Source organism: Bos indicus x Bos taurus, chromosome 5 (assembly GCF_003369695.1).
Source record: "Bos indicus x Bos taurus breed Angus x Brahman F1 hybrid chromosome 5, Bos_hybrid_MaternalHap_v2.0, whole genome shotgun sequence".
In the NCBI taxonomy this organism is placed as follows: Eukaryota; Metazoa; Chordata; class Mammalia; order Artiodactyla; family Bovidae; genus Bos; species Bos indicus x Bos taurus.
This window is the reverse complement of record NC_040080.1, coordinates 57,283,450-57,308,281: the sequence shown is the minus strand read 5'-3', so window position 1 is coordinate 57,308,281 and position 24,832 is coordinate 57,283,450. Positions and strand designations below refer to the sequence as shown.

Here is a 24,832-nt window from a genome sequence, read left to right as displayed (position 1 = left end):
CTAATGATCTCAAACTTGACTGGTTAGTTGCTATGTGGATTAAGTCCGATATTCTTACTTTGTATCATCAGTGAGATATCACCATGGCTTCTACACATCTGCTATGGAGGAAGAATAAGGGACACATGAAAGAAAAAGCCCACTGGATCTCTCTCAGTGAGAATTGGTTTGACTAATACAGGGTCCTGGGAACCCAGCAGCCACCAATCACAGACATTTGAAATTGCCATTTCTATCAAGATTGTGTCCTTACATGATTCAATTTGGAGTTGTATGGTTTTCTTATTTTAAAAAAATGAATAATTAAAAAGCTCCTAACCCACTCCAGTACTCTTGCCTGGAAAATCCCATGGACGGAGGAGCCTAGTAGGCTGTAGTCCATGGGGTCACGAAGAGTTGGACACGACTGAGCAACTTTACTTTCACTTTTCACTTTCATGCATTGGAGAAGGAAATGGCAACCCACTCCAGTGTTCTTGCCTGGAGAATCCCAGGGACAGCGGAGCCTGGTGGGCTGCCATCTGTGGGGTCGCACAGAGTCAGACACGACTGAAGTGACTTAGCAGCAGCAGCAAGGCATATTAGCTTTAAATAATATGCTCTCAATATTCCTACATTTGTTAATTTTTAGTTAGTTGGCAGTCTTTTCAGTAAGTGTTCTCAGACTGCCAAGTGGGTGCTTAAAATATTTTTTTTGTAGTAAACTAAAGGTCATTTTTCTTGTAATCTGGAGATGATCAATGTATATAAAATTACTTTAAATCTTTAAAAATCAGAGTAACTGCATCCAACAGACATCAAATCGAACCACAGTGGCATAAACATGAACAAAAACCCAAACACCTTTTTATATAACACCAGTGTGATTCAGCAGACCAAAAGATGAAGAAAATAGGAATTTGAGAAGCAGCAATTTGTATCCATACCCAGTATTTAGTGTTTCAGTGACAAGAAATAAAGTCGTTTGGCAAACTTACCCGCATTTTTGCACAAGCATCTTGGGTTGATTCTGTCCCCCTGAGCTCTTTTATCAGCATAGAACCTAAATACTGAAATACAAAAAAATCAATCAATCAATCAATGATTTATGAAAAACAGAACATAAATATGAGTAGCAATTTAAAAGCAGATTGTAGAAGTACTACTGGCCAGCTTTCCTGGTTGTAGGCTGCTGCATAACTTTTAAAAACTAACAGTAACTAATTCTAACAAATAAATGTATGTATACAGAGAATGCAGCAGAATTAACCACAGTTCTGAAAGCTGTAAATTGCTCTTTATAATAAAACTGCAGTAGTTTCTAAAGATGCCATCTTTCAGATCATATTTAACTGCAAAATGGGGCCGTCTAAAAATGTTTTCCCTTTTTTTTTTTTTTGAGGCAGCAATGTCTGCAAAAATAAATCACATCACTATCTATGTAATTACAGGGTTGTATGAGACAGCTGAGAAGCGAAGCAACATACACCCCATTTGGACTTAGTTGGCTGCATAGGTAATTAATGTTAGGCTGCTCTTAGGCAGAGACAAAGTTTGGGACCTTTTTCATTCTCAGTTCCGTGCCCGGTGGTTGATCCACCTGAGAATGGGCTGGACGTATGCGGGGAGAGAGAACGCCATTCTCAGTTGTTCCACAGCCCAGGGAGCTGAGTTCCTTGGTGCAAACTGACACTGGAGGGGCTGAACAGGGCGGGAGAAGGATGGTAGTATCTCCTGCCAGGAATCACCACTTTGCTGTTAGGTGATAGGCTCCAATGCTGCCTTAGTACAGATGGTCACACACACTCCAAGCTCTGGCCGGGGGTAAAAAGTTTTTAGCAAAATGTCTGTTTTGCCTTCCTATCAATTGACTCTCCTTCAACCTTTTGAAAGGGGCTTCCCAGGTGACGCTAGTGGTAAAGAACCTCCCTGCCAGTGCAGGAGACATGAGACTCAGGTTCCATCTCTGGTTCAGGAAGACTCCCTGGAGGAGGGCATGGCAACCCACTCCAGCATTCTTTCTGGGAGAATGTCATGGACAGAGGAGCCTGGCGAGCTATCGTCCATAGAGTCACAAAGACTCAGATGTTACTTAGCACGCGCACACACCACCTTTTGAAACTTCATTAAGGTTCTTTCCATCTGTCATTTTTCTCTACTTTCCTTCAAAAAAAGAGAGAAAAGAAACAGCTCAATATGTCTTTTTAAAGAGTGTATTAAAATGATTGTTTTCTGGATGTGACTGAGGAGACCCTGGCACTCTGCAAAAACTGGGCTGGGAATCAGTCTTTTAGACCCACGAGATCCCGGACTTGAAGAGTTTGTGCACAGGCACAATAGCAGAGGGTTCAGTCAAGGGCTTCCAAGAAGGCATGCTCAGAAAGGCTCAGGGATCTGGTGTTTGGGTCTTGGAGGAAGAAGGAGGAACTGCAGTCTTACAGTTTTGGGGGAGATTATGACTGAAATAAGTCCAGTGCTTCAAGACACAAGCAGTTAAAGAGGTGCAGAGAGCACAAAATGAAAAGACTAAACTGCTGTGAGATAATCAGGACCTTTACATCTTCATAAATCAATGACGATGATTGTGGTGAAACCCTTATCTTCTTTTTGATGTTTTTCATTATCTTATTTTTGAAAATATGAAATCCTCATCTTTTAAGGTATCAGGAAACTTTGTCCTAATTAAAACATTTATTTTTAAGAAAGACAGTTTCAATGTTCTGCTGAGGGTTCAGCCACTTTCCCTGCTATAGTCATGACAACCATCTGCCCCCAAACTGATGGTATCTTTTGAACATTTACCTGTTCATATCACTCACAATCTCAGCTAAGCCTGATTCCCTCTCCTATCTAAAAAAAGAAAAAAGCCTAGTAATATAATCCAAATGATGACAATGAAAAGAATCTGGTATTTACATAAAGCTGTAGACCCAATGTTTTGAGATAACTGGTGAGTTATGTGGAAATGCCTATATGTGCTCTATTTACAGTCATTTCCATTTTAAGACAGCAATTTATCACATTTAATTTAAAATACACAACTATGTATGAAGAAGGCAAAACAGACCTTAAGCTTACAAGATTAAAAGGGTTATAAAGTTCCATTTGTTTGGAATTTCCAAGTAGCCTTTGAAGAAGGCTTCTTTAAGAAAAAAAAGAGAAGGGGAAAACATTTTAGGAATTTCAGTGATGAATGTCTGGGGATATTTGAATATAAAAGCAAACAAGCTAGAAATGTACCCTCTATTCCTGCTGGTACCCAAGTACTCAGTTCTGGGTAACTTACAAAAGCTTTGTAATCACATGACTGGAAGATGAGCTTTTCCGGGTGGTGTTGCCAGTACTGCACTGGAGTTGAGGCTGTGGCTTCGTTTGGAGGTCGCAAGGTAATGGAAGGTTCTCCCCAGTCTCCTGTCTGAAAATCACATTTATTCTAGAGGTAACATGAGTAATAGGCTAAGTTCATGCACTATAGCTGGCCTGAGTTCATCTTAAACCTGTGTGCCATAAAGGTGCAAATACATTTGAGTGTGTTATATGGTTATTATGGTTTTATATGTCCTACCATCCTGTTTCCCAAAGCTAAGTTAACTTTTGAGGTATGAAAGAAGTTGACTTACTCTATTTTTAGAATGACATCCTAAGCTAAGTACTCTTAAAATTAAACATGAAGATATTCATAAATGATTTACTAAGTCATAATTTTCTGTTCCAACAGAAAAGAACATATGATCTTTGAAAGACTTTTCTGTTTTTAAACTTGACTGTTTGAAATTTTTAGTTTGAAATGCATTCTCAATACACCGGTTTATAAATTTCAGTTCCTGATGAGGACATGTACCATGTACTTTGAAAAATTTTGTATCTCTGGAGAGAAAATATGGTAGGCGTGACACTAGACAAAATTTCAGAAGAAAATGTCCTAGTGGATGATACCTAGTTTCCCTCCTCCGAATTCATTTGTATCAATATAACACCCCATGATTGTCTTGGATATACTCAAACTCCTCCCTCAGAAAACCTAAAGCATGACTGAAGAATAAATATTTAAATACCAGGGTTGGTCATATGTGCATATGCATGTACTTGGGGAGCCTGATCACAAGTACAAGCACAGTCCATGTGACGGTATATCACGTAGTACCTGAGCCCACTAAGACAGACTTTACACAGAAGGACATCCCATCATTTTAATGACCATTTTCCATGAGGTTAACCTCAACATGTTTTATTACTGTAATGGTTTAGTGTGAGCGCCTATAAAGTCAAATTTCTAACTGGCTTTAAAAAACAGAAGAATTCCAGAGCCCCTTAGGGAAAGCATAGGCCATTTCGTGAGGCAGAGAGCCTGAAATTTTCTCTTTGAGATCCGTCAATCCCAACCACAGGAAGAGAAAAATGAGCCTCATGTTATTTCCTTGGCTTCTCACTGGAGTATGTGACTGGTCAGAACCCTCGGCTCCTCTCTCTGAGCTATTCTGCTTGTTAGTTTTGTTCCAGTTGCTAATTTACTTGCACAGGGCTCGGTTCTCCCATCTTCCATCTGTTGATATCATTAAGACTTTATCTGGAATATTTACTTAAGCATTTTTAAGCAAAAATCCTTCATTTTATGACCCATCCCTGACTCATTCTTAAGTTTTCTCTTTGTTTAAATGGATTTTTATTTTGTAAAAACAGTGACTAGTTGCAATTAAGTTTTCCTCTGACTTGCTATTTTGATCTTTTCTTTTCCTTCTCTCCTAAATGTTTGGATCTTAATTTCAACTGACATGATTTGCTCTTAAAAAAACTAGTATAAAATTAAAAATGCAGAATATGTGAATTTCAATATTATTTCAAAGGTGAGTGTAATAACCTTTAAATGATAACAGTTAAAACTCTGGAAACATGCAACAGTGAGTTCTTAATTCAAAGTTCTCCCCACATCCAGCAAATCATCCTCTCATCTCCCCCATTAACTGACACCCCCAGTCTCCCCCTCCCTTGATAAAGCAACAACAACACAGCAAACAGGTGTTGTACACTTAAGTCACAGGTAACACTGTTAACGCAACAACAGAAGTTTGCACGCAACTTCGTGGAATGATACAAAGGGAGCTGGTTGACCTCAAGAGATCCTTGGATCCAGTGTCTGCTGACGTGACAATGCAAATCAAGCATCCAGTCTTCAGCGTTAGCCCTGTCATCGTTTAGCTGAGGTTCACCGTGGCCAAGCTCAACAGGCAGTTTTCAGAAAAGCCTGAACAGACATGGCAGGAGCTGGGGGTACCATGGGTTGCGGGTCAAGGGATGGGGGAGGGCTGGGGGTGGGAATGGGTGGGATGAAGCTGGGGTTATGGGGACATTTCAGGTGTTTGTACGTTAAGCATGCAAATCATATGCAAATTCATTCTCTAATTGCTGAATTAACTCAGGCACTTTTATAATTAAATTTCAATGTGAGTTCCACATACACTTAAAGCAGAATGCTGATCCAAATATTTACATCATCCACAGAAGTCAGAGCAGCCATTTTGGGAATAACAGCACATAACATCTCAGTCTGGAAACGACCTCGATCTCTTATTTCATAAGCATTTGAAGAATTTAGTGGTGCGTCCATTTCATCTGCTTAGGCAGCGCCATCATCTGCTCTCCTGTGACTCCACTTTGTCCAGAAATCCCAAACCACCTGCTCCGAATCTGGAGTGCTCTGACACGCTTCCCCGACATGCAGTGGGGGAAGATAATTATAGGGAAGAGAAACAGAATCCTTATTTTCTTTGTGGCCCAGAAACTATGCTCCAGACCAAATATTTAAAAAATTCCCTACAGGGACTGAATCTGCCTTTCTGGAAATAGAAACTGAATTTTGTCATACTGAGTGCTATTTCCAGAAATTCATTTTCAAACAGAGGAAAAAGTGTTCTTAAAATTGAATTTATAAGGAAATAATTTTCTTTTCTTCCTGGAAACTCATCAACTGATTATTATTTTTAACCTTAGATATAAGAGTATTTAGAAGACTCTGTTTGTAGGTGTTGATTTTTCTCTTTGGAATTAATTCAGTGGGAATGGATGGACTCATCATTACACTATTGTAAAGGACAGATGTGGCCTGCCCTGGGGTGGGATTCAGCTTCATCTCCTTGAGGGACAGTAAAAACAAAAGAACTTAGAGAGCAAGGGTGCCCTCGGTCTCTGTCCTTTTGGAGGCAGGAATGAACTATAGAGGAAACAGGTCGAGTGGTGATAACATGGAGGAGCAGCAGAGAGAAAAAGCAAGGGAGGGGTTTGCCTCACATTTCAAATAGTTTCAATTGTGAAGCCCAGTATTAGGTCCTGTTAAACACAAAATTTATATCCAGATATTATCTGTATTTCTTCAGGTAAATTTAAAAAATTAATAATCTCTCAGTTAAAAATGCTTATTAAATATTAATTAAAAATCAAACAGACTTAAAAAGTCTTTTGTCTGAAATAACGGTTTATAATAAAGTCTTATCTTTAGCAAAACATGGGTTACTATGAGGCAATAATGTTTAATTAGAATAACAAAATAAAATTGCAAAAGTCTGTCATATTGTAAATTATTAGTGACTGGCAGTACTCTTTAAAAGGCTTAAGTAATTGCAGAAGAGAAATTACAGTGATTCAAGGCACTTTTACTAAATATCTTCAGGCTACTTCTTTATAGCTTAAAATACTTGGAGAAAAACCTTTCCTTTAGGTTCATGTATTAAATGATCTTAATAGTTCAAGAATTTGGTCATGGCTTAAAACCTTGTTTACTTGGCATTTATGTATGTATTTGTTCCTTTAGGACATAATTAAACAGAAGAAAATGTACATTATTAGTTATCCCTTCAAACTCAAATAAAACTTAATCTTCTAATACGAAAGAAAAACATAATTTGAGATTAAAGTTTTAAACAGAGAATTGATTCTGCTTAATAGGTATTTACCAACTGCCAACTAGAAATTCTTAGCCTGCTGAGTTTTAAGGATTATAATTGGGCCATACTCAATATAATGTAATTAAATTAAATGTCTCATACCCACCAGCTGAAAAGTATAAGCCACTAACTGAATTTAGTTATAACGCAGAAAAAAATTTGCAAAATTCCATGATAGATGTTTATTGGATGGTAGATTCCAAAATGCAGCTATTAATCTTTTCATTATTTCAAAAGGTGGTAAAACTGCATGGTTTTAGTTCATTTGCACCAGATATCTAATTCAAAAACAAGGCTCTATCCCCCAAAATGGAAACTGAAGATATCACATATTCTATGTGTTCTGAGAATACAAAGGGGAAACACTGTTTATATTCTTTCTTTCTTCTTAAGGAAAAGTTTTGTTAGGATGTCAGTAAATAATTAAAAGCTATGATTAGGATCTAGCTCTCTAACATGGACAGGGAAGTATGGTATTTTCCAAGCCTTATCTTATTCTTTAAAAAAATTTTTAAATGAGGACTTAATTGATTTTTTTAATAGAAGCTTTTAAATCTTTTCTATTAGGAACAACTCCCACCTACCTGCTTGTAAATTTAGATTGAATATTAACAAACATTGTTTTCTATTTCTTCAGATCACTTAATAAAAAACTAAAATGATTTTAAATGACAATTGTTACTTTCAGGTTTCACTTTCAATAATTCTAACAAATATTAGAGGTGGGCTACCCAAACATACATAAGTTATATGATTACATTTACTTTCCCTTATCTCAACAGCTTTGAAGAAGGCACATATGTATACATATGTGTACATACATTGGGATGTGAATGTAAGGAAAGGCCTCCTACAAACAGTTCACACACACATGAAAGCAAGATGCTGGTGCAGTTCTTCTAAAACATCTTCAAGAATAAAGAATGCAGCTGGTTATCCTAAATTTGTTTCTTTTGATAAAAGAGCGGAGATGGCCACTTCTGAACGTGAAAAAGCACTGGTTAGAGAGCGTTAACGTGTTCAGGAGGAACTGCTGGGTCACGGGAGCAGCAGTACCAGGCAATGTATAGACTGGTCCCCAAGAGCCAGAAATCCCATGCACACAAGGAGGGGTATGCCTGACGTGGCACCCCAAAAGAGGCCCTCTGCATGCTGCCCCAAGAGCTCTGCAAAAGCTCTTTTGAGTGATTCTCAACCAAAAGTCTCAACCTCTCAGACAGCAGGCTGCCCAATGAGAAAAATTTAAGAGTGTGAAAATAGGATTGTATTTTAAAATATGAAATAGACAAAAAAAAACCAAACATGAAAATGTTTACTTTCCAAACAAAAATGAATTTTTAAATGTATGCAAAGGTGAAATGTGAATATCTGAATATTAAGCAGCTCAGAGTACAATAGGTCGTGATTTGCATGCATTCCAAAGATCAATTCAGTACTGTCAAGTGAAAAAAAAAAGAAAGGATTAGGCTGAGAACCACTTTGTAGCTGTAATGGTGCCTCTCTTGGCTACAGTCCTCTTGCATTTGCATAAAACTTATATAGAATATCATGCAAATCATACTCAAATATTTCTCACAAGTGAAGCGCATGAACCTTTGTGTTAGGCACAAAGAACTGAATAGCCCATGGACAAGGGAAATACAAAATGGGGAAGACTAACACTGATATATACATGGGTATATATATATATCAATTTACCCTTTTCCTTTCTCCTGTGAAAGCAAGTGAACGCGGACACCTGGGATGAAAGCCAAACTCACACGGGACAGATTTTAACTGTAGACTTCCAAACCAAGTACGTTTCTCATTTCAGGACAATGTTTTGCACGTTAACTTAGTCACGAGGCACAGTGAATGAAGTATAATAAACAATAAAAAAAAAAATCTCGGGAGTTGTTAGACATCACAAATTTTCTGCATTGCCAGGACATAGTCCCTATAGCTATTGACGACACTGCAACACACGACACAGCGCAAGTTCAGGAAGAGAAAATAACCATTTGTAACCTTACATTATGAACCTGATGGATGGCTGAGAAAGGAAATCCAGCGTTCTGATTCGTCCATATCTCACAGACAGACGACTGCTGATATAAACAGAAAACTATCTCATCTTGTCAATATTTAAAACACGGCAGCTACCAAGGTAGCATCAAGGAAGGGGAGGAGGAAAATAATAAAGAGCAAAGAATCACATTTCTTAAAAAAACAACAACAACACTCAAAAAATGCTTTAGGTTGCCCGAGGTTTAATAATTGACTGCCAAGTCATTCTTTTGCTTAAAAACATTTTGGGTTGGCTGGGAGAAAAAAAAAAGACCATTTATGCATTAGTTTTATGTCAAAGGAAATTACCAATCCACTCACATCTTGAAGAAAGCAAACTGTGTTTTTCCACTTGCCAAAGAGAATGGAAATACTTTCCCCCTTCACGTCATTCATTTCATAGGATAAATATTTTCATGAAGTTCAAGAAAGATAGGAAAAAAGTCTTTAACACAAGCCAAACATTTTTATTTTCTTATGGGCAAACGACCAGGAGCACACAATGCAATAAAACGACTTCCCTACTTTAGTCATTGCTCAGCTTGATAAACCTAGAAGATATTTTCCCCCTCCAGAGTTCTCAAGGGCAAACTCTGTGATTAACAAGGGGAGAAGTGTCCGTTTGCTGCCCAGCAGTGGGAGCGTGTGGTGGTGGAGGGGGCGCCATGGAGGCGGAATGGGGGGTGGGTTGGGGTCTGGAAGCTCAGTTCTGTCACTCACCAGAAACTCTGGGTAACAGCATTTGCTTTTTTATGAGTCTAATGAGTCAGCTCCATGTTTTGGACTCTCCACCACACCACTAACAATCCAATAACCAACAGTTATTAAAAGGCAATAATGTTTGCTTAGAACCAAATGCCCAATGAACCAGCACCCTCCCAGGAGTTACAGCAGAAACCACCAGATAAACCAATGAGGCTCCTGGCCTGACCTTTACAGAGTTCTTTTCCTGAATTCCATCATCTAAAAGACGCTGTGAAATCGAATCACAGAAAATGGCAGAACGCCTAAGCTTATTCAGCCAAGCACGGTGAACATCCCCAGAATTCACAAGCAGAGCGTGTTACAAAGATCAGTGCAGAAAGGAGATAAGAACACAAGCACCGTATGGTTTAGAAACCCAGCAAGGAACCCTATCACCAGCAAGTGTGCAAGTGTGGAAACGAAAGCTTTCCTCTGGCTAAATGTTTCTCCCACCTCCACCCTACCAGAAACGTTCACCATAAATTTAACATCTCTCTCTCCAGTTCCAAACGCAGCTCCATACCCACCTACATCTTGCTCTCCATTCCTTCTGTCATCTGGATGGCTGGCTGGGGACAGACTGTCGGGTAACTGGCATTCTGTTAAGAAAGTAAGATACCTGGGGTCTGACCAAAAGGCACTTCCAACCACCTCTCACTTAAACGCAGCTCTGCTCTTCTCAGCATCTGCCCTAAACAGCATGCCATTTTCTCCACAGCGGTGGGGGCAGGGGTGGGGCATCTACCCCTTCCTACTTTTCAAAAATTAAATCTCTAGCAAGTTAAGCATTGGGGTCATTAAACTCCCAGCCTCATCTCCAATAGCTGTCATCTGATTTAAATATATTAACTCCATGCTTCAGTAGGATTACCATCTTAACTGGCACCAAACATGCTTCGAGGAAACCCTTAAAGCACTGTCACCCACAGTTTTGAGCTAATTCTTTTACATACATTACATCTTCTCCAACGTTCACAGAATTTTAGTGACAGAAGTAATCCAGGGATCACCTGTCATCTGACAGATGAAGACAATGACATCCAGAGAGGTTCAGTAGCTTGCTGAGGTCACATAGGAAAGTGTTACAACATGTCAGCAGGCTAGGAAGGAGTGCCAGCCCAGTAATGACTTCACCAGAAGGTGGAGGGGGCTATTCAGTTATATGAAGTCTGTTTACTAATCCTGAAAGAAATACACATAAATGGAGTCAGTTTATGAAACAGTCTCAACTCCACAGGGGGTTCAGATACCTTAATGTTCTATTTTCCAATCATTACCCCCAGATGGGCCATACTCCAATATCATATATGATTCAAACGTTGCCCTTCCTCATCACATACCTGATGGGGCAGTAGAGCCCACTTTGGAGCCCTCCTACCCCAAGCTCTGCCTCCTTCATGCACTTAGCTGGGGAGAAGGACACAGGAGAAGGACAAGGGCCCCTTTCTTATCTGGCAGTGGCTGAATTCTCTCTGTTGGTTGTCTGCTTATCAGGGTAACACTAACTTGGTCTCTGACCCCTCCTGTAGGAGCTGCCCTGCCCTGGATTCTACTGTATCTGTGAAGGTTCTCTGGAGGGCTCTGCTGGGAAGGGCGTGGGGTCTGGATAGCACTGTTCCTGATACGAGAAATCTGGCTCTAGGGTGACTTTCTCCGACCCCTATTCAACCTTCCTAGCACACACGCACGCCCCTTGGGTGGGAGGCAGGGGAGCACATACAAGCCCAGCCTCTTCCTGAATGCCCACCCACACCACACACAAGTGCATCCGTGCCATGCAGAGCACGTGGCTCCACAACCACTCCGCTCTCTGCCAGGACACTTCCCTCCAGTTCTCTCTTCCTCAGTTCAGGCTGGTCTACATGTGTCTGCTCCCGGAAGTCCACTGACGGAGAGAGACGCCAGGTTCCCCTACTCTGGGTGAACGTTCCCCTTGGAACCCTTCTCCCCAGGCTTGTGTTGCCTGGGCACGTGCTCTCTCCCCTCCCCTGGGAAGGGAGGGAAAGCCTCAGCTCCTTCCACTGTGGCTCAGACAATCTTCTGACCCACACCCCCCGCCCTCCCAGCAGCAATCTTCTACCTCTATGGACAGGCAGCTGCTCTGCCGGACAGAGTACCTGTTGGTCAACTTCTCACCACCTGTTGGTCAACTCCGAGGAGGGAGTCAGGCTCTGTTACCAGCAGCTTTCCCTTTAGAAATACTTGCAATACTTAGAGCCTACAGGAAAGCTCCCCCTTAGCATCCTGTTACATGAATATATCTCCCAACAGTTACAGAAGTTACCAGAGAATTAAGGAGGGAAGAGAGGGTCTTGTGCCATAAGTATTTTATTTTTTAAAAATCTGTGTAAGATTTTCTCAATGAAGAAATAAAACCTACCTCCAGTCATATACACTGAAGAGAGTTCCCACGTGGCATATATACCTTTTAAAGGAGTTACAATAACTGTTTTTCATGTAAAACCTATGTTCAAACTTAAAGTAAAGATGTTCTCCTTTCTAATAATTCTGTGCCTCAATGCAAGTGATAGAAAGTCAGATTTTAAACCAGTTTAAAATAAAGGCAGTTAATAGTATGTTATGGAGGTTGTTTTTTTAAAAAGCTGATACACGTCAGCTATCACACTAACTTTGATGATTGTTGCTGCTGTTTAGTCATTGTGTCCAACTCTTTAGCAACCCTATGGATTGTAGCCTGCCAGACTCCTCTGTCCATGGGATTTTCCAGGCAAGAATACTGGAGTGGGTAGCCATTTCCTTCTCCAGGGGATCTTCCCGACACAGGGATCAAACCCACGTCTCCTGTCCTGGCAGGATTCTTTACCACTGAGCCACCAGGGAAGCCAATTTTGATGACAGTAAAGACTTGATCAGGCTCCTAGAGTAGTAACTTAAGACGGATCAGCTGTAACTGGTGTCTTCATAACATGGAATGGCTCTTCCAGACACATGGTTATCAGACTGAGTGTTGGAATGAATTTTTTAAATGCAAAAGAGCTTCCCCTGCAGAATTTCATTATATTTGTTGTTGTTCAGTCGCCCAGTCATGTCCGACTTTGCAACCCCACGGACTGCAGCATGCCAGGCCTCTCTGTCCCTCACCATCTCCCAAAGTTTGCCCAAGTTCATATCCATTGCATTGGTGATGCCATCCAGCCATCTCATCCTCTGACTCCCTCTTCTCCTTCACTATATTTATGAAGATAACATTTCAGAGTACAACATGTATTGAAGTACTGAGTGTTCAAAAGCTTTGAGAAAGAAAATACTAGTGATAAAATTTCAGCTGGGGCCCAAATTCCTAGAACAGAAGTGAGTTAAATCTAAGCTTTAATTAAACACTAGAATATCCTCATCTGAGAAGATTAATAATAGCACTCGGCCTACTTATTTCACCAGGTTGTTGTGCAGCTCATGCTAAGCTTCACGCAAAAGGGAACTTTTCCACAGCTAGGTTTCTAGGACCTGAAATACAGAAGCTGTCAAACGTATTGACTGAGTGAATGGAATCACAGAATGTGTTCAGTATTTCTTGGCAAATGATCAAGCACCATGGAAGCATTAATTACTCTCCTCGTTATAATTTTTAGTCGATCTACTTTGTTGCTGCCACTTGGGCCCTCAGTAAACTACATCACTGCTAACACACTTCTGGCAAAATGCATCAGAGATTAACCTTGCAGACTTCTTGTTAGAGACGGTCTCATCTTTTCCTGATAAAGGCTGAAAAAGAGCTGCTGACTTTGTTGAAAAGAGAGGAACATCTGTAATTAGCAGACCTATCTGCTAACGGGCTGCCTGTAGGAGCCTGGAAACAGTTCTGTAAAAGGATGGTAAACAGCCTTTGCAATTTCATATGCTTATTAATTTTCTCTCAGTTCCTTTTTCTCATACATCGCAAAAGCTAATTTAGTTGATCTGAATTTGAATTACCATGAAATCCAAATAAATGGGGGTTAATTAAAGGGATAGAAATCTTAAAACTGAGATATCAATAATTTAATATTTATTTCTTTGGTGATGAAGTCAGCACACTTTTGGAGGTGCATAATTTTATCTCAAGTTCAGACCTCTCTCCTGACTCTGCAAACGTTTTCTCAAATACAACACACATCCTGTTCTTGTCACCGTCACATGCCTCAGGTTACCATGAGTACAGTTCAGAAAATACAACGCATTTGCATTCAAATCTAATAACAAAGTAAAAAGAATATCATCTGTCTCCAAAGTCTTTTTCCCAAAGGTCGACTTCTTTTTTGCTCAATTGGTAGTAACCTGGTAATTTACAGTAAGTTCTCTCTCCTTCATTGTCTGTTTTTTGAACATTCATGGTAAGTACTGAAACATCTCCCATTAAAAGCAAATAAGCCCCTTCCCTTGACCCAATATTTTACCTGAGCTCCTGCTCAATTTCTGTTCTTTGAGAAGCAAAGGCCCTGAGAGCTATCTATATGATCTCTGCTTCCCCCTTCCTCTCCTCACGTGAGCCCACTCTACCGAAACCACCGTTCTTCATTTTGTCAAATCCAACTGTTCATCTTCCTTGACCATCTGACACTTGATCACTCCTCCCATTTCCTAGCTCCTCTGCTGGTTACTGTGATCTGATTGTCCTCTGACTCCTGGAGTATAAGTCCTTAATGCTTTACTTCTGGCTTTACCAGGTGGCCTCATTCTATCCCAATGCCCAAATTTATGTCTCCAGCCCAGACCTCTCCTCTGAACTCCAGAGGCAGACACCCAGCCTTCTTGACACCTCTCTTAATCTTGATGATTAATAAGCATCTTAACCTTAAATTAAATGCCCCAAACCAAGCTTCACATGACCTCTCCCCTCCTATAAGCTTTCGTACTTCACTAAATGGCAACCCTTTTCTTCCAGTTAGGGTCATCCTCTTGCTCACCTTTCACATTCAATCCAGCAACAAATCCTACTGAATTTACTTCTAAAATCTCACCGTCCTATCTCTACTTGGTCCAAGACACTACCTTTTTTCACTTGGATTCTTCCATTAGCTTCTACACTGGTCTCACTGCTCTCATCCTTGGCCCCATTGTGCTGATGCTCAATAAAACAGCCAAAACGATCCATTTAAAATGAAGGCTGGATCATGCTGCTCTGCTGCATTTAACTCAGAAGAAAATTCAGTCCTAATAATGGGCCTACAAGGAACTCCATCCTCTGTTACCCCTGCCCTGCCTCACCTCTCTCCCTCCTGTTCACAAGTTGTGGACAGCAAAGCACACTCTTGTTCCAAAGCCTCTGCACGTGTTTCCCCTTCTCCAGATGCTGCATGACCAAATCCCTCACTCACCTTCTACTCCAGGGTTGCCTTCCCAGAGAAGCCTTCCCCAGCACCCAGCATATTATACCCAAATTGTCTATGCTTTCCATGCTACAAAGGGATTATTCTTTCAAATGCAAACTGAAAATGAGGGAAAAGGTTTAGAGCATAAGAACCTGTCTTCCTGGCACCCTGACATTCATTCAGAGACAATTACTTTTCATCTATGAGGTATAAGGCATGGGCCACAATGTGAGTAGGGGTCAGCCCTGCTTTCAGTCAATGCTTACAGAATAGGCATTGCTATGGACATGATCCATTTTCTTTTGTCAGGACCCGTAGTCAACTGGGATTCAGAAGCTGATGGTAGGTCTTGGAAGGAGCAAGTCTGTGACAGCTCCACCCGCTCAGTAACACCAATTAGGCACTGAAAACCTTCCATGCGTCTGCTGACGCTGTATAGCTAGTTTAATAAAGAAACTTGTATGAATAGAGCCCTCTGGTCAGATTCTATCAGAGATGAAATTTTCTGCCTTGTTCTAGCCCTGAAAAAAAAAAGCTTTCCCTCTGTTTCTCTTATGTCTGTCATAATTCTTTCACACTTCGGGGTGTTCAGGAATGGACCAGAAAGAGTCCAACAAGAAATATGAAAGGTTCAGAGTGAAAGTTAAAAGAGTAATGAAGTCCATCTCTTCTCTCAGATGACAGCGCTTCTAAAATAAAACAAAAACAAACTTGAAGAGAGAACAAAACAGCTTCAAAGGCAAAAGAAAAAAAAGCACCCTAACAAAGGGAGCCTTGGTCAGCAGCCAGAAAACTCAGCAGCTCCTTGAGTAGAGCCCAAAACGAGGTGAGACCTGTCAAAGGGTGGAGTCAGACAAATTCAGTTCAGCCAAGGAACCAGGCACCAAACACCTCGCGTGCATCTTTTCTTCAGCAGTGACGGCCCCTGCGGTCTCCTCTTCCGTGGGCACTCGCAGAAGCCTGCCTGGAAGTCAGAAACCAGAATCTTTTGTCTCTCCTGAGTTACCCAGAAGCTGCAGGCCAGCGTCTTACTTATTTTGTCCCACCATCGTAGATGGAGCCACTCTCTTCCTCTCCTCTCAGCTGAGTTTTGTGATGTGTACACGCCCCTGTAACAACTATATGTGATTCTTTCTTTTCAACTATGCTGGGAACATCTCAAGTTCAGGCTTTCTTACCACTGACTCTTTTAGTAAAAGGTTTCAAGTCAACTATTTTATTTGCAGGGAATACTGGACTAAAAAAAAATCCCGCTCCCTGTCATTTCTTCCCTTTCTTAAAGAGCAGTCTTCTCACACCTTCATGAACATGACCTTGTCCTTGTATCAGGGACATTCTGGGACAGATCAGTAATCACCTGCTGGAAGTGAAAAACCAGGCCAACAGCAATTTTTCCATGTGTGACCCATTATTGCTGGCATCAGAATGAATCAATCTAGCAAAAGTGGAAGTAAACACCACATTTGGTCTCATCATTAGTACACTGACATGATATGAAGTCTGATAGTACTTGCTGCCTGCAAAGTTACAGCTTCCTCTCCCACTTCCCCTCTCTCTCCTTCTATTCCCTCTCTTCTGCTCCCCCTTCCCCGCTTTCTTCCCTCTTTCCCTTTAAATTCTGATTCTGGTGCTGACAGCACATAAAGTAAGCTCTCGGCTGCCAAAACAGAAGAGAACTAAAGCTATGCGACCTGTTATTCATTTGCAGAGATAATACATAACCTGCATTCCCTAATATGACAGTTGTAGCCCTAAATGACATTATAGAATTATTTATGAAATTTATGAAATCTCTTCACAAGAAAAAAAGACAGAGCAGAGGAACAAAAGTGGAACACTGTTTATACAATTCAGATCCTACTGTACAGCGCCCCAGGTTCCCTGGATGTTGCACGAAATTTAAGTCAATTGGGATCATGCTGTTTCTTGCAATATGGACTATTTCACTTGTTCTACCTCCAAGTCTGGCTACACCTGACACAAACATTTCTCAGGGCCATCAGCAGAAATATTAATCACTCATTCAGAACAGCAGCAGTCAGCTTTTTATCATAACATGAACTGCTGCAAATAAATTCGATTTTGCAAAGTAATAATTGTTCTTTGCCAGTAGCATCATTTTAAAATATAAATCATGCTCCTTTCTTGTAAATCGAGGATGTCATTTTTAAGAATTTGAACCCATTTACAAACTGTATGCTCAACACCACTTTCTGCCTCTAGTAAAAAAAGAGGTGTTGGAGGTACTTCCCTGGCAGGCCAGCACTTAGGACTCTGAGCTTCCACTGCAGGGGGAGCGGGTTTGATCCCTGGTTGGGGAAGTAAGATTGCATTTGCTGCATGGTGCAGCCAAGGAGTTAAAAAAAGGGGGTATTGGACAAAGCCATTCATTCAATGATACTTATTAAGACCCCACTATTTCCTCGTTTTATCCTTGTGGAATATATGGGAAAACAAGGTCTGTTTGAATGATCGTCTTGAATGATGCCAACCTAAGAGGTCTCTGATGGAGGGCTACACAGGTATTTCCTCAGGTCTGCCTTGTTCAACACTGAAGTCAACACACTAGAGGAGTTACTTGATAGGTACATTTTTTTGAGGTGTGCTTTTAAAATCAGCGCATTACATAGTTGGGAAGGATCAGTGACATGTTGAGCATTGACCAAGTTCTAAAAAGGCACTGATAGAATAGGATTCATTACTTGATAAAACTGTTAGACCTGCAAAAGAATAATGTAAATGTAAGATCCTGCAGTAAGGTTAAACACACACACACACATACACATACAGCACTGTTGAGGCCTGAGAAGGGAGGCATGGCTCATGGCCACTGAAAAACACTAAAACATTTTCATAGAAAAGTTCCACAAGAATTAATAGTATCTCAGTGTTAAGCATGAACACCAACAAAGCCGACATGGCCAGAGCTGGGAATCAGAATGCTGTGTAGCTCACGTCCCACTTATCAGAGAGATATTGGCAAGAGCTGGAAGTGGTTAATATAGCAAAGGAAAGACATCACAGAGTCTTTAGTCTTCACTATTCTCAGCAAGAGGGAGAAGATTTACTCTTTGTGTTTTCAGAAGATAGCATTAACTGACTATGTGGGAATTTTAAGGGGGCTAATTCCAACATGCTATAAGGCAAAAGTCCTATTAATTAGAACTTATTCAGTGATGATGGGGCTGGCTGCCTCACAAAGAGGCCACCTTACAGAAACAAGTAGAGATATAAACTTGCAGCTGTTTACTAAGGATGTGTTGGAGGGGGTGCTGCATCAAGACACTGGACTGGATACATTTTCTGGCCCCTTCTCACCCTAAAGTTCTCCGGTTTTCTTTAACAGGAGCACAGAAGAAACTTCTGGCCATAAATGTATATACAGAATGCAAGTTACTGTAAATTCTTGTGAGGCTGCATTCAAGCCTCAGAGTAGAGATCCATACAGAAAGGTGGAAATCATATAATTTTGCAATTGACTTCATGAAGCTACTCTTTACTCCCCTTGATTTGTAAAGAATGAAAAGTTGGCTATCAAGAGCAAAGGATTCTCTTCAAATACAATGTCCACACCACCCTAGAGATTCAAGCCTCTACTACACGTGCTTTTACATAAAGTATTAAATATTACTCGCAGAATATGTCAAAGGTCTCAAAACATTGTACTGGAGCCTCTTGGGGTTCTAGCGTTTTTTTAGAATGTGTCATGTCTGCTGTGTGGAGAAGGAAATGGCAACCCACTCCAGTATTCTTGCCTGGAGAATCCTGTGGACAGAGGAGCCTGGTGGGCTGCTGTCCATGGGGTCGCACAGAATCAGACACGACTGAAGTGACTTATTATGCACGCATGCATTGGAGAAGGAAATAGCAACCCACTCCAGTATTCTTGCCTGGAGAATCCCAGGGACAGAGGAGCCTGGTAGGCTGCCGTCTATGGGGTCACACAGAGTCGGACACAACTGAAGCGATTTAGCAGCAGCAGCATTTCTGCTGTGTAGATACAACCCAGGGGATCATCATCACAGTGGTTAAAGCACAGGCTCTGAAGCTAGACAGCTTGGGTTCGAGTACTGACTCTGCTTCTTACGATCTTTGTGGTCTTGGGCCAACAACATAAACCCTCTGTGCCTTGGCTTCCTCATTATAAAGCTGTACTAATCAGTGCTGGCTCTTAGAGCTGGTAGGCAGTTCACCGTCCTCATCCTGGCTCTGAGGATTCAGGTTATATATACTTATAGCTGATTCACGTTGTTGTATGGCAGAAACCAACACAACACTGTAAAAGCAATTATCCTCTAATTAAAAATAAATCTTAAAAATTGGTGGCTTTTGCAGTGCCTAAAAACCTTGTGTAATCTGATAAGTATGGGATGCTTATTATAGGGAATTAAAAAATAAGGAAGAGTCGGGTATCACCTCTACATAGCCCACATAGACTCTGCTATAAGAGAAATAAAATAAAATGTTTTAACATATAAGGGCATATTTTAATACATGTTAACTCATAAAGTATTTAAGTATGGAATCATCCACAAATCCTCTCCAAAGAGCTTCAATACTAACTAGGTTATAATACAGATAGGAAGTTCTTGTACAGTGCTTGTAGTCCTAAGAACTATTGTTTCCATATCAGTGGAGAGGTAATAGTTTAGGGTTTACCAGCTGGAAAATAGAAATACTTTTGTAAAACACAGCTAAATATTGTGAGCTTTATTTTAGAATGCATTTATTCCCAGTCGCAGTTGAAAAAGCACAGAAAAGAAGGAAGGTAAAGCTACCTCAAAATAATAATGATTTCCCAAACCACCCAAACGTAGAGCTGTATAGTTTGTTAAATACTTGACAACTATTACTTTACTTGTGTCTCACAACAGTGATGGGAGGGGGCAATGATCTTACTTTAAGAAGAGAAAACCAAGGCCCTGAGTAGCTGAGAGGCTTGTTCAGTTACAGAGGTATTAGATATTAGAGATAGGGTTTTTAGCCCTGATCTCTTTACTTCAAATATGTTATTTCTAAAAAAGCTCCTCAAATTAACTACACAAAAATGAAAGTAATACTCACGTACTGTTGCTGCTCAGTCGCTCAGTTGTATCTGACTCTGCAACCCCATGGACTGTAGCAGGTCAGGCATGTATTAATAATATAATAATTTTCCATCAAACATTTTCAGAATTTGGAAGTCAGAGTGGGCTTACTGGAGTGCTCACCACTGCTATCTCTATTGGCCCAGAAACCACTGTCACTTCTGGTCATAACAGCCTGTCAACGGGAGGAGCCTCCCTTCTCACCCCTCCAGGCGGAGCTAAAGCCATCTCTAGGCATGTGACCTAGGATTGGCTAATCACATCTCACACATACCACCACACACACACACACACACACTCCTGTGTGGTTAGCTCAGGGCAGATAAATGATCCAAACCAGATCCAGGTTGATCTGAACCAATGGGACTCAATCCTGGGTCTTTCTGGGGGAACTCTTGGTTAGATAAGCCCTCTTTCTTACAGGTTTTCCAGTGTAACAGGAATTGGACTTGAAACTCCCCTCATGCAGAAAAAGCCTGTTTGAGAAAAGAGCCAACCCAGAGGACAACAAAGCTGAGACACGAGGAGTCCAGGACCAAGACATCAAATGAGCATCTGAACCCAGGCTACCGGGACTTTGTAGTAAAAATGACCCAAATATGTGCCCTTTTATGCTTGAGTTGGATTTCTGTTACTTGCATGCACTCAGTAGAGTCTCTGCTGATTTATTACTTTACTCATACATGAACGGAAGTTACTGAGACAGGATTGCTCAATAAGCCCTATTTCCCCTGGACATTAAAAACCTCTTTATTTTCCTTGATACTGGAAAAAGAAAAGGAAGGAGGAGGAGAAGAATAAGAGAATTCTCATACCACCTGAAAATGTATCAAGGTCAGATTATAACAGCCAACGTTGACCTGCGGACCCAAGAACTGGACTGAATCTAATGCGAAACATTCCGAAAATTTAACAAGTGGAGAAAAATAGCCTGGTGTGCCTCTTTGTGAACAAGCTAAGCCTAAGGCTTAGCCAGCCTAAGGCTCCACTAAATGTCACAAGATCAATTCCACTAAAATAGGGTTTTTCATATATTGTCAGATTTCTTACTTATTCAATTGAAAACAGGACCTTTTCTATTTATGTCTTTTTAAAAATCTGTGGCTTGGTTTTCATTGGAAACATTGTTCTTGGTTAAGTACCAGCACAGAAGGAGAGGTGGTGGCATCACAAAGGGACTGGAGGTGTTTAGGTCTGATGGCATCAATCAGAACAAACTCCTGGTTGTCTAATTTGCTTCACTGATGAAATGGACAGAGAATGAAACAATCAAGAATTGTAAGAGGAGTATCAAAGCCTGAAGGGGAATCCATCTGAGTGATTCTCCAAGTTCTTCTCATTATTTTTTTGACTGTGGTACAGGATAGACAGTAACATTTCAATGTTGCCTGTAAGATGCTAATCATATTGGAATTTCCAGCACCAAAACTGTCATGGGGAGAGCAGCATATATGTTGAGAAGAGGCAATTAACCATCCACAATAATAAACTAGGTATGCAACACATCAGGTTTAAGTTCCAGGTATGAAAGCACTATTTTCCACTTTTGGTTGGCATGATGTCTTTGGGAATAGATGGCTGATGGTCCAGAGTTTCTGGCTTGAAATGGGGCACAGATCATCAACATCCCAAGTTATCACTGAAGCTGGGTGTTAGCTTGTCTTCCCGACAAGCTGTCATACTGGGAGCTCCTGATGAAAGAGCTTACAGAGTTTATTCTTAACCTTCTTTTTTGAGTTATACATTATCTGTCTGTGCTGAAGTATTAGGAGTTGTTCTTTCAGTTCAGTTCAGTCGCTCAGTCGTGTCCGACTCTTTGCGACCCCATGAATCGCAGCACACCAGGCCTCCCTGTCCATCACCAACTCCCGGAGTTCACTCAGACTCACGTCTATCGAGTCAGTGATGCCATCCAGCCATCTCATCCTCTGTCGTCCCCTTCTCCTCCTGCCCCCAATCCCTCCCAGCATCAGAGTCTTTTCCAATGAGTCAACTCTTCGCATGAGGTGGCCAAAATACTGGAGTTTCAGCTTTAGCATCATTCCTTCCAAAGAAATCCCAGGGCTGATCTCCTTCAGAATGGACTGGTTGGATCTCCTTGCAGTCCAAGGGACTCTCAAGAGTCTTCTCCAACACCACAGTTAGGGTTAGTCATGGACATGCTGAGTTTTTCTGAGTAGTAGTGAAGTGATAAAAATCTAAATTAAAAATTAGCCACTAACTTATGGACATTTGAAAAAATCTAATGTAACTCAATAATAAAACTTGTTTCATGGGGGGTGGGAAATCACTTTGTAAAATGCTGTTCTTTTCAAAACAGTTGCACCATTTTCTGAAGGCTAATTCTATAAATTCCATCACACAAGAGCAGTGGGTAGAACCTAGGAAGACCAGGCTTTTTCTCCCAGGGAAAGTAGAGAAGAATAAATTACTATCTTCGTGCCCAGAGGCTGGCTCAGTGTTTACTTCATGGATTTTTGGGATATCTATGCTTCTCTAGTTAACAATTTTGTGTACTTAGTTGTTTCAAGTTGTAAGATTCATTTAAGGAAAAAACAATCCTTTCTTTCTTGCTTAATGTTTTCTCTTACCATGTTATAATAATAACGTGTTATTACTGTAAGATATCCTTTGCTTCATACTTTTGTACCCTTAATTTGCAGAGAATTCTTCCAACTCTCCTCTGCTTTCACTCACTTTGTGATCATCTCACAGATCCCTTTTCCATCAGAGATACTCCGTGGCAGCCTTCATATTTATACAATTAACATAATAAGGAGGAAAGTTCCAATTTCGTTCTCAATATGTATTCTAAGCCTGTATAATACTGGAACAAAGGGGTGGTCTTTATAGACTGTTACCACTCTCTAACCACTTACCTAATGCTTTTGTTATTAACTGGTCCTACTATGAACCAGGGACCCTTGAATTAGGGACTGATAGAGGATATAATCTGAACCGACAGTCATACATCTATCTATATGTACACAATAATGATTCATAGTTTGGAATATACTTTCACAAAAATTATCTGATTCACACAAACCTGTGAGGCAGTCTTTATCTATGTTTTAAAGACAGGGAAACTAAAGTTAGAGAAATCACATGTCTTGATGCAGATCACAGAGTCAGAAAGAAAGCAAATCAAAACTCCAACTGAAGAAGCTGCTAAGGAAGCAGCATCCAGGCACTGGAGAGACCCCCACAGGCAAGAACTTCTCTCTCGGAGCAATAAACTCCACACCTACATACAAAGCTTTTGACAAACATGGGAGGAAGGCAGAGCTCTCCCAAGATGTTCAGGGAGGAGTTCCCACAAGAGGATCAACAAATAAGCACTGCAGAAACTCAAAAATGGATTAAAAACCTAAATGTAAGAGCAGATACTGTAAAACTCCTAAAGGAAAACATAAGCAGAACACTGACATAAATCACAGCAATCTTTTTAGATCTACCTCCTAGAGGAATGAAAATAAAAACAAAAATAAACAAATGGGACCTAATTAAACTTAAAAGCTTTTGCACAGCAAAGAAAATCATAAACAAAGTGAAAAGATAACCTATAGAATGGAAGAAAATATTGCAGAAGATGCAACAAGGGATTAATTTCCAAAATACACTAACAGCTCAATATCAAAAAAACAAACAATTCAATCAAAAAATAAGCAGAAGACTTAAATAGACATTTCTCCAAAGAAGACATACAGGTGGCCAATGGGCACATGAAAAAGTGTTCAACGTTGCTAATTATTAGAGAAATGAAAATCAAAACCACAATGAGGTATTATTTAATTCTAGTCAGAATGGCCATCATCAAAAAGTCTATAAATAATAAATGCTGGAGAGGATCTGGAGAAAAAGGAACCCTCCTATGTTGGTGGGAATGTAAATTGGTACTGCCATTATGGAGAACAGTAAGGAGGTTCCTTAAAAAAATAAAAACAGAGATACAATGTAATCCTGCAATCCTAAGGACCTACTGTATAGCACAGGGAACACTACTCAATACTCTGTAATGGTTTATATGGGAAAAGAATCTAAAAAAGAATGGATATATGTGTGTGTGTGTGTGTGTATATATATATATATATATATATATAACTGATTCACTTTGCTGTATACCTGAAACTTACACATCATTGTAAATCAACTATACACCAAAATACCTGCACCTTATGTTCTCAGCAGCCCTATTTACAATAGTCAAGACATGAGAGCAACCTAAATGTCCATCAACAGGACACTTGATGGATATGGAATGGATATTACCATATATTCTTTATCATTCACACAATAGAATATTACTCAGCCACAGACAGAATTAAATAATACCATATGCAGCAACATGGGCGGACCTAAAGATTATCCTACCAAGCAAAACAAGCCAAAGACAAATATCATATGCTGTCACTTATATGTGAAACCTAAAGATAACAATGAACTTACTACAAAACAGAAACAGACTCAGAGATGCAGAAAACAAGCTTATGATCACCAAAGGGGAAAATAGGGAGGGGATAAATTAGGAAGATGAGATTAACACATATACACTATTATACAAAAAGTAGATAACCAACAAGGACCTACTGTACAGCCCAGGGAACTATACTCAATATTTTGTAATAACCTACAAGGGAAAAGCATCTGAAAAAGAACAGATATATATACATGTATGTATAACTCATACTGTGCTGTACACCTGCAGTTCAGTTCAGTTCAGTTCAGTCAC

The 24,832-nt window shown here is 40.3% G+C and overlaps 1 protein-coding gene across 17 annotated transcripts in view; it reads right to left on the bottom strand.

The window, feature by feature from the left end:
• ANKS1B (ankyrin repeat and sterile alpha motif domain containing 1B) overlaps positions 1-24,832 on the bottom strand; it is a 1,175,033-nt gene that overhangs the window by 67,313 nt on the left and 1,082,888 nt on the right. For 9 of the 17 annotated variants that reach the window (XM_027542068.1, XM_027542069.1, XM_027542070.1 and 6 more), the window contains 2 exons: positions 3,266-3,394; positions 978-1,049 (listed from right to left, as the gene is read on the bottom strand). In XM_027542068.1, the coding sequence (XP_027397869.1) occupies positions 978-1,049; positions 3,266-3,394 (201 nt within the window). The other 8 variants (XM_027542059.1, XM_027542067.1, XM_027542061.1 and 5 more) reach the window with 3 other exon arrangements.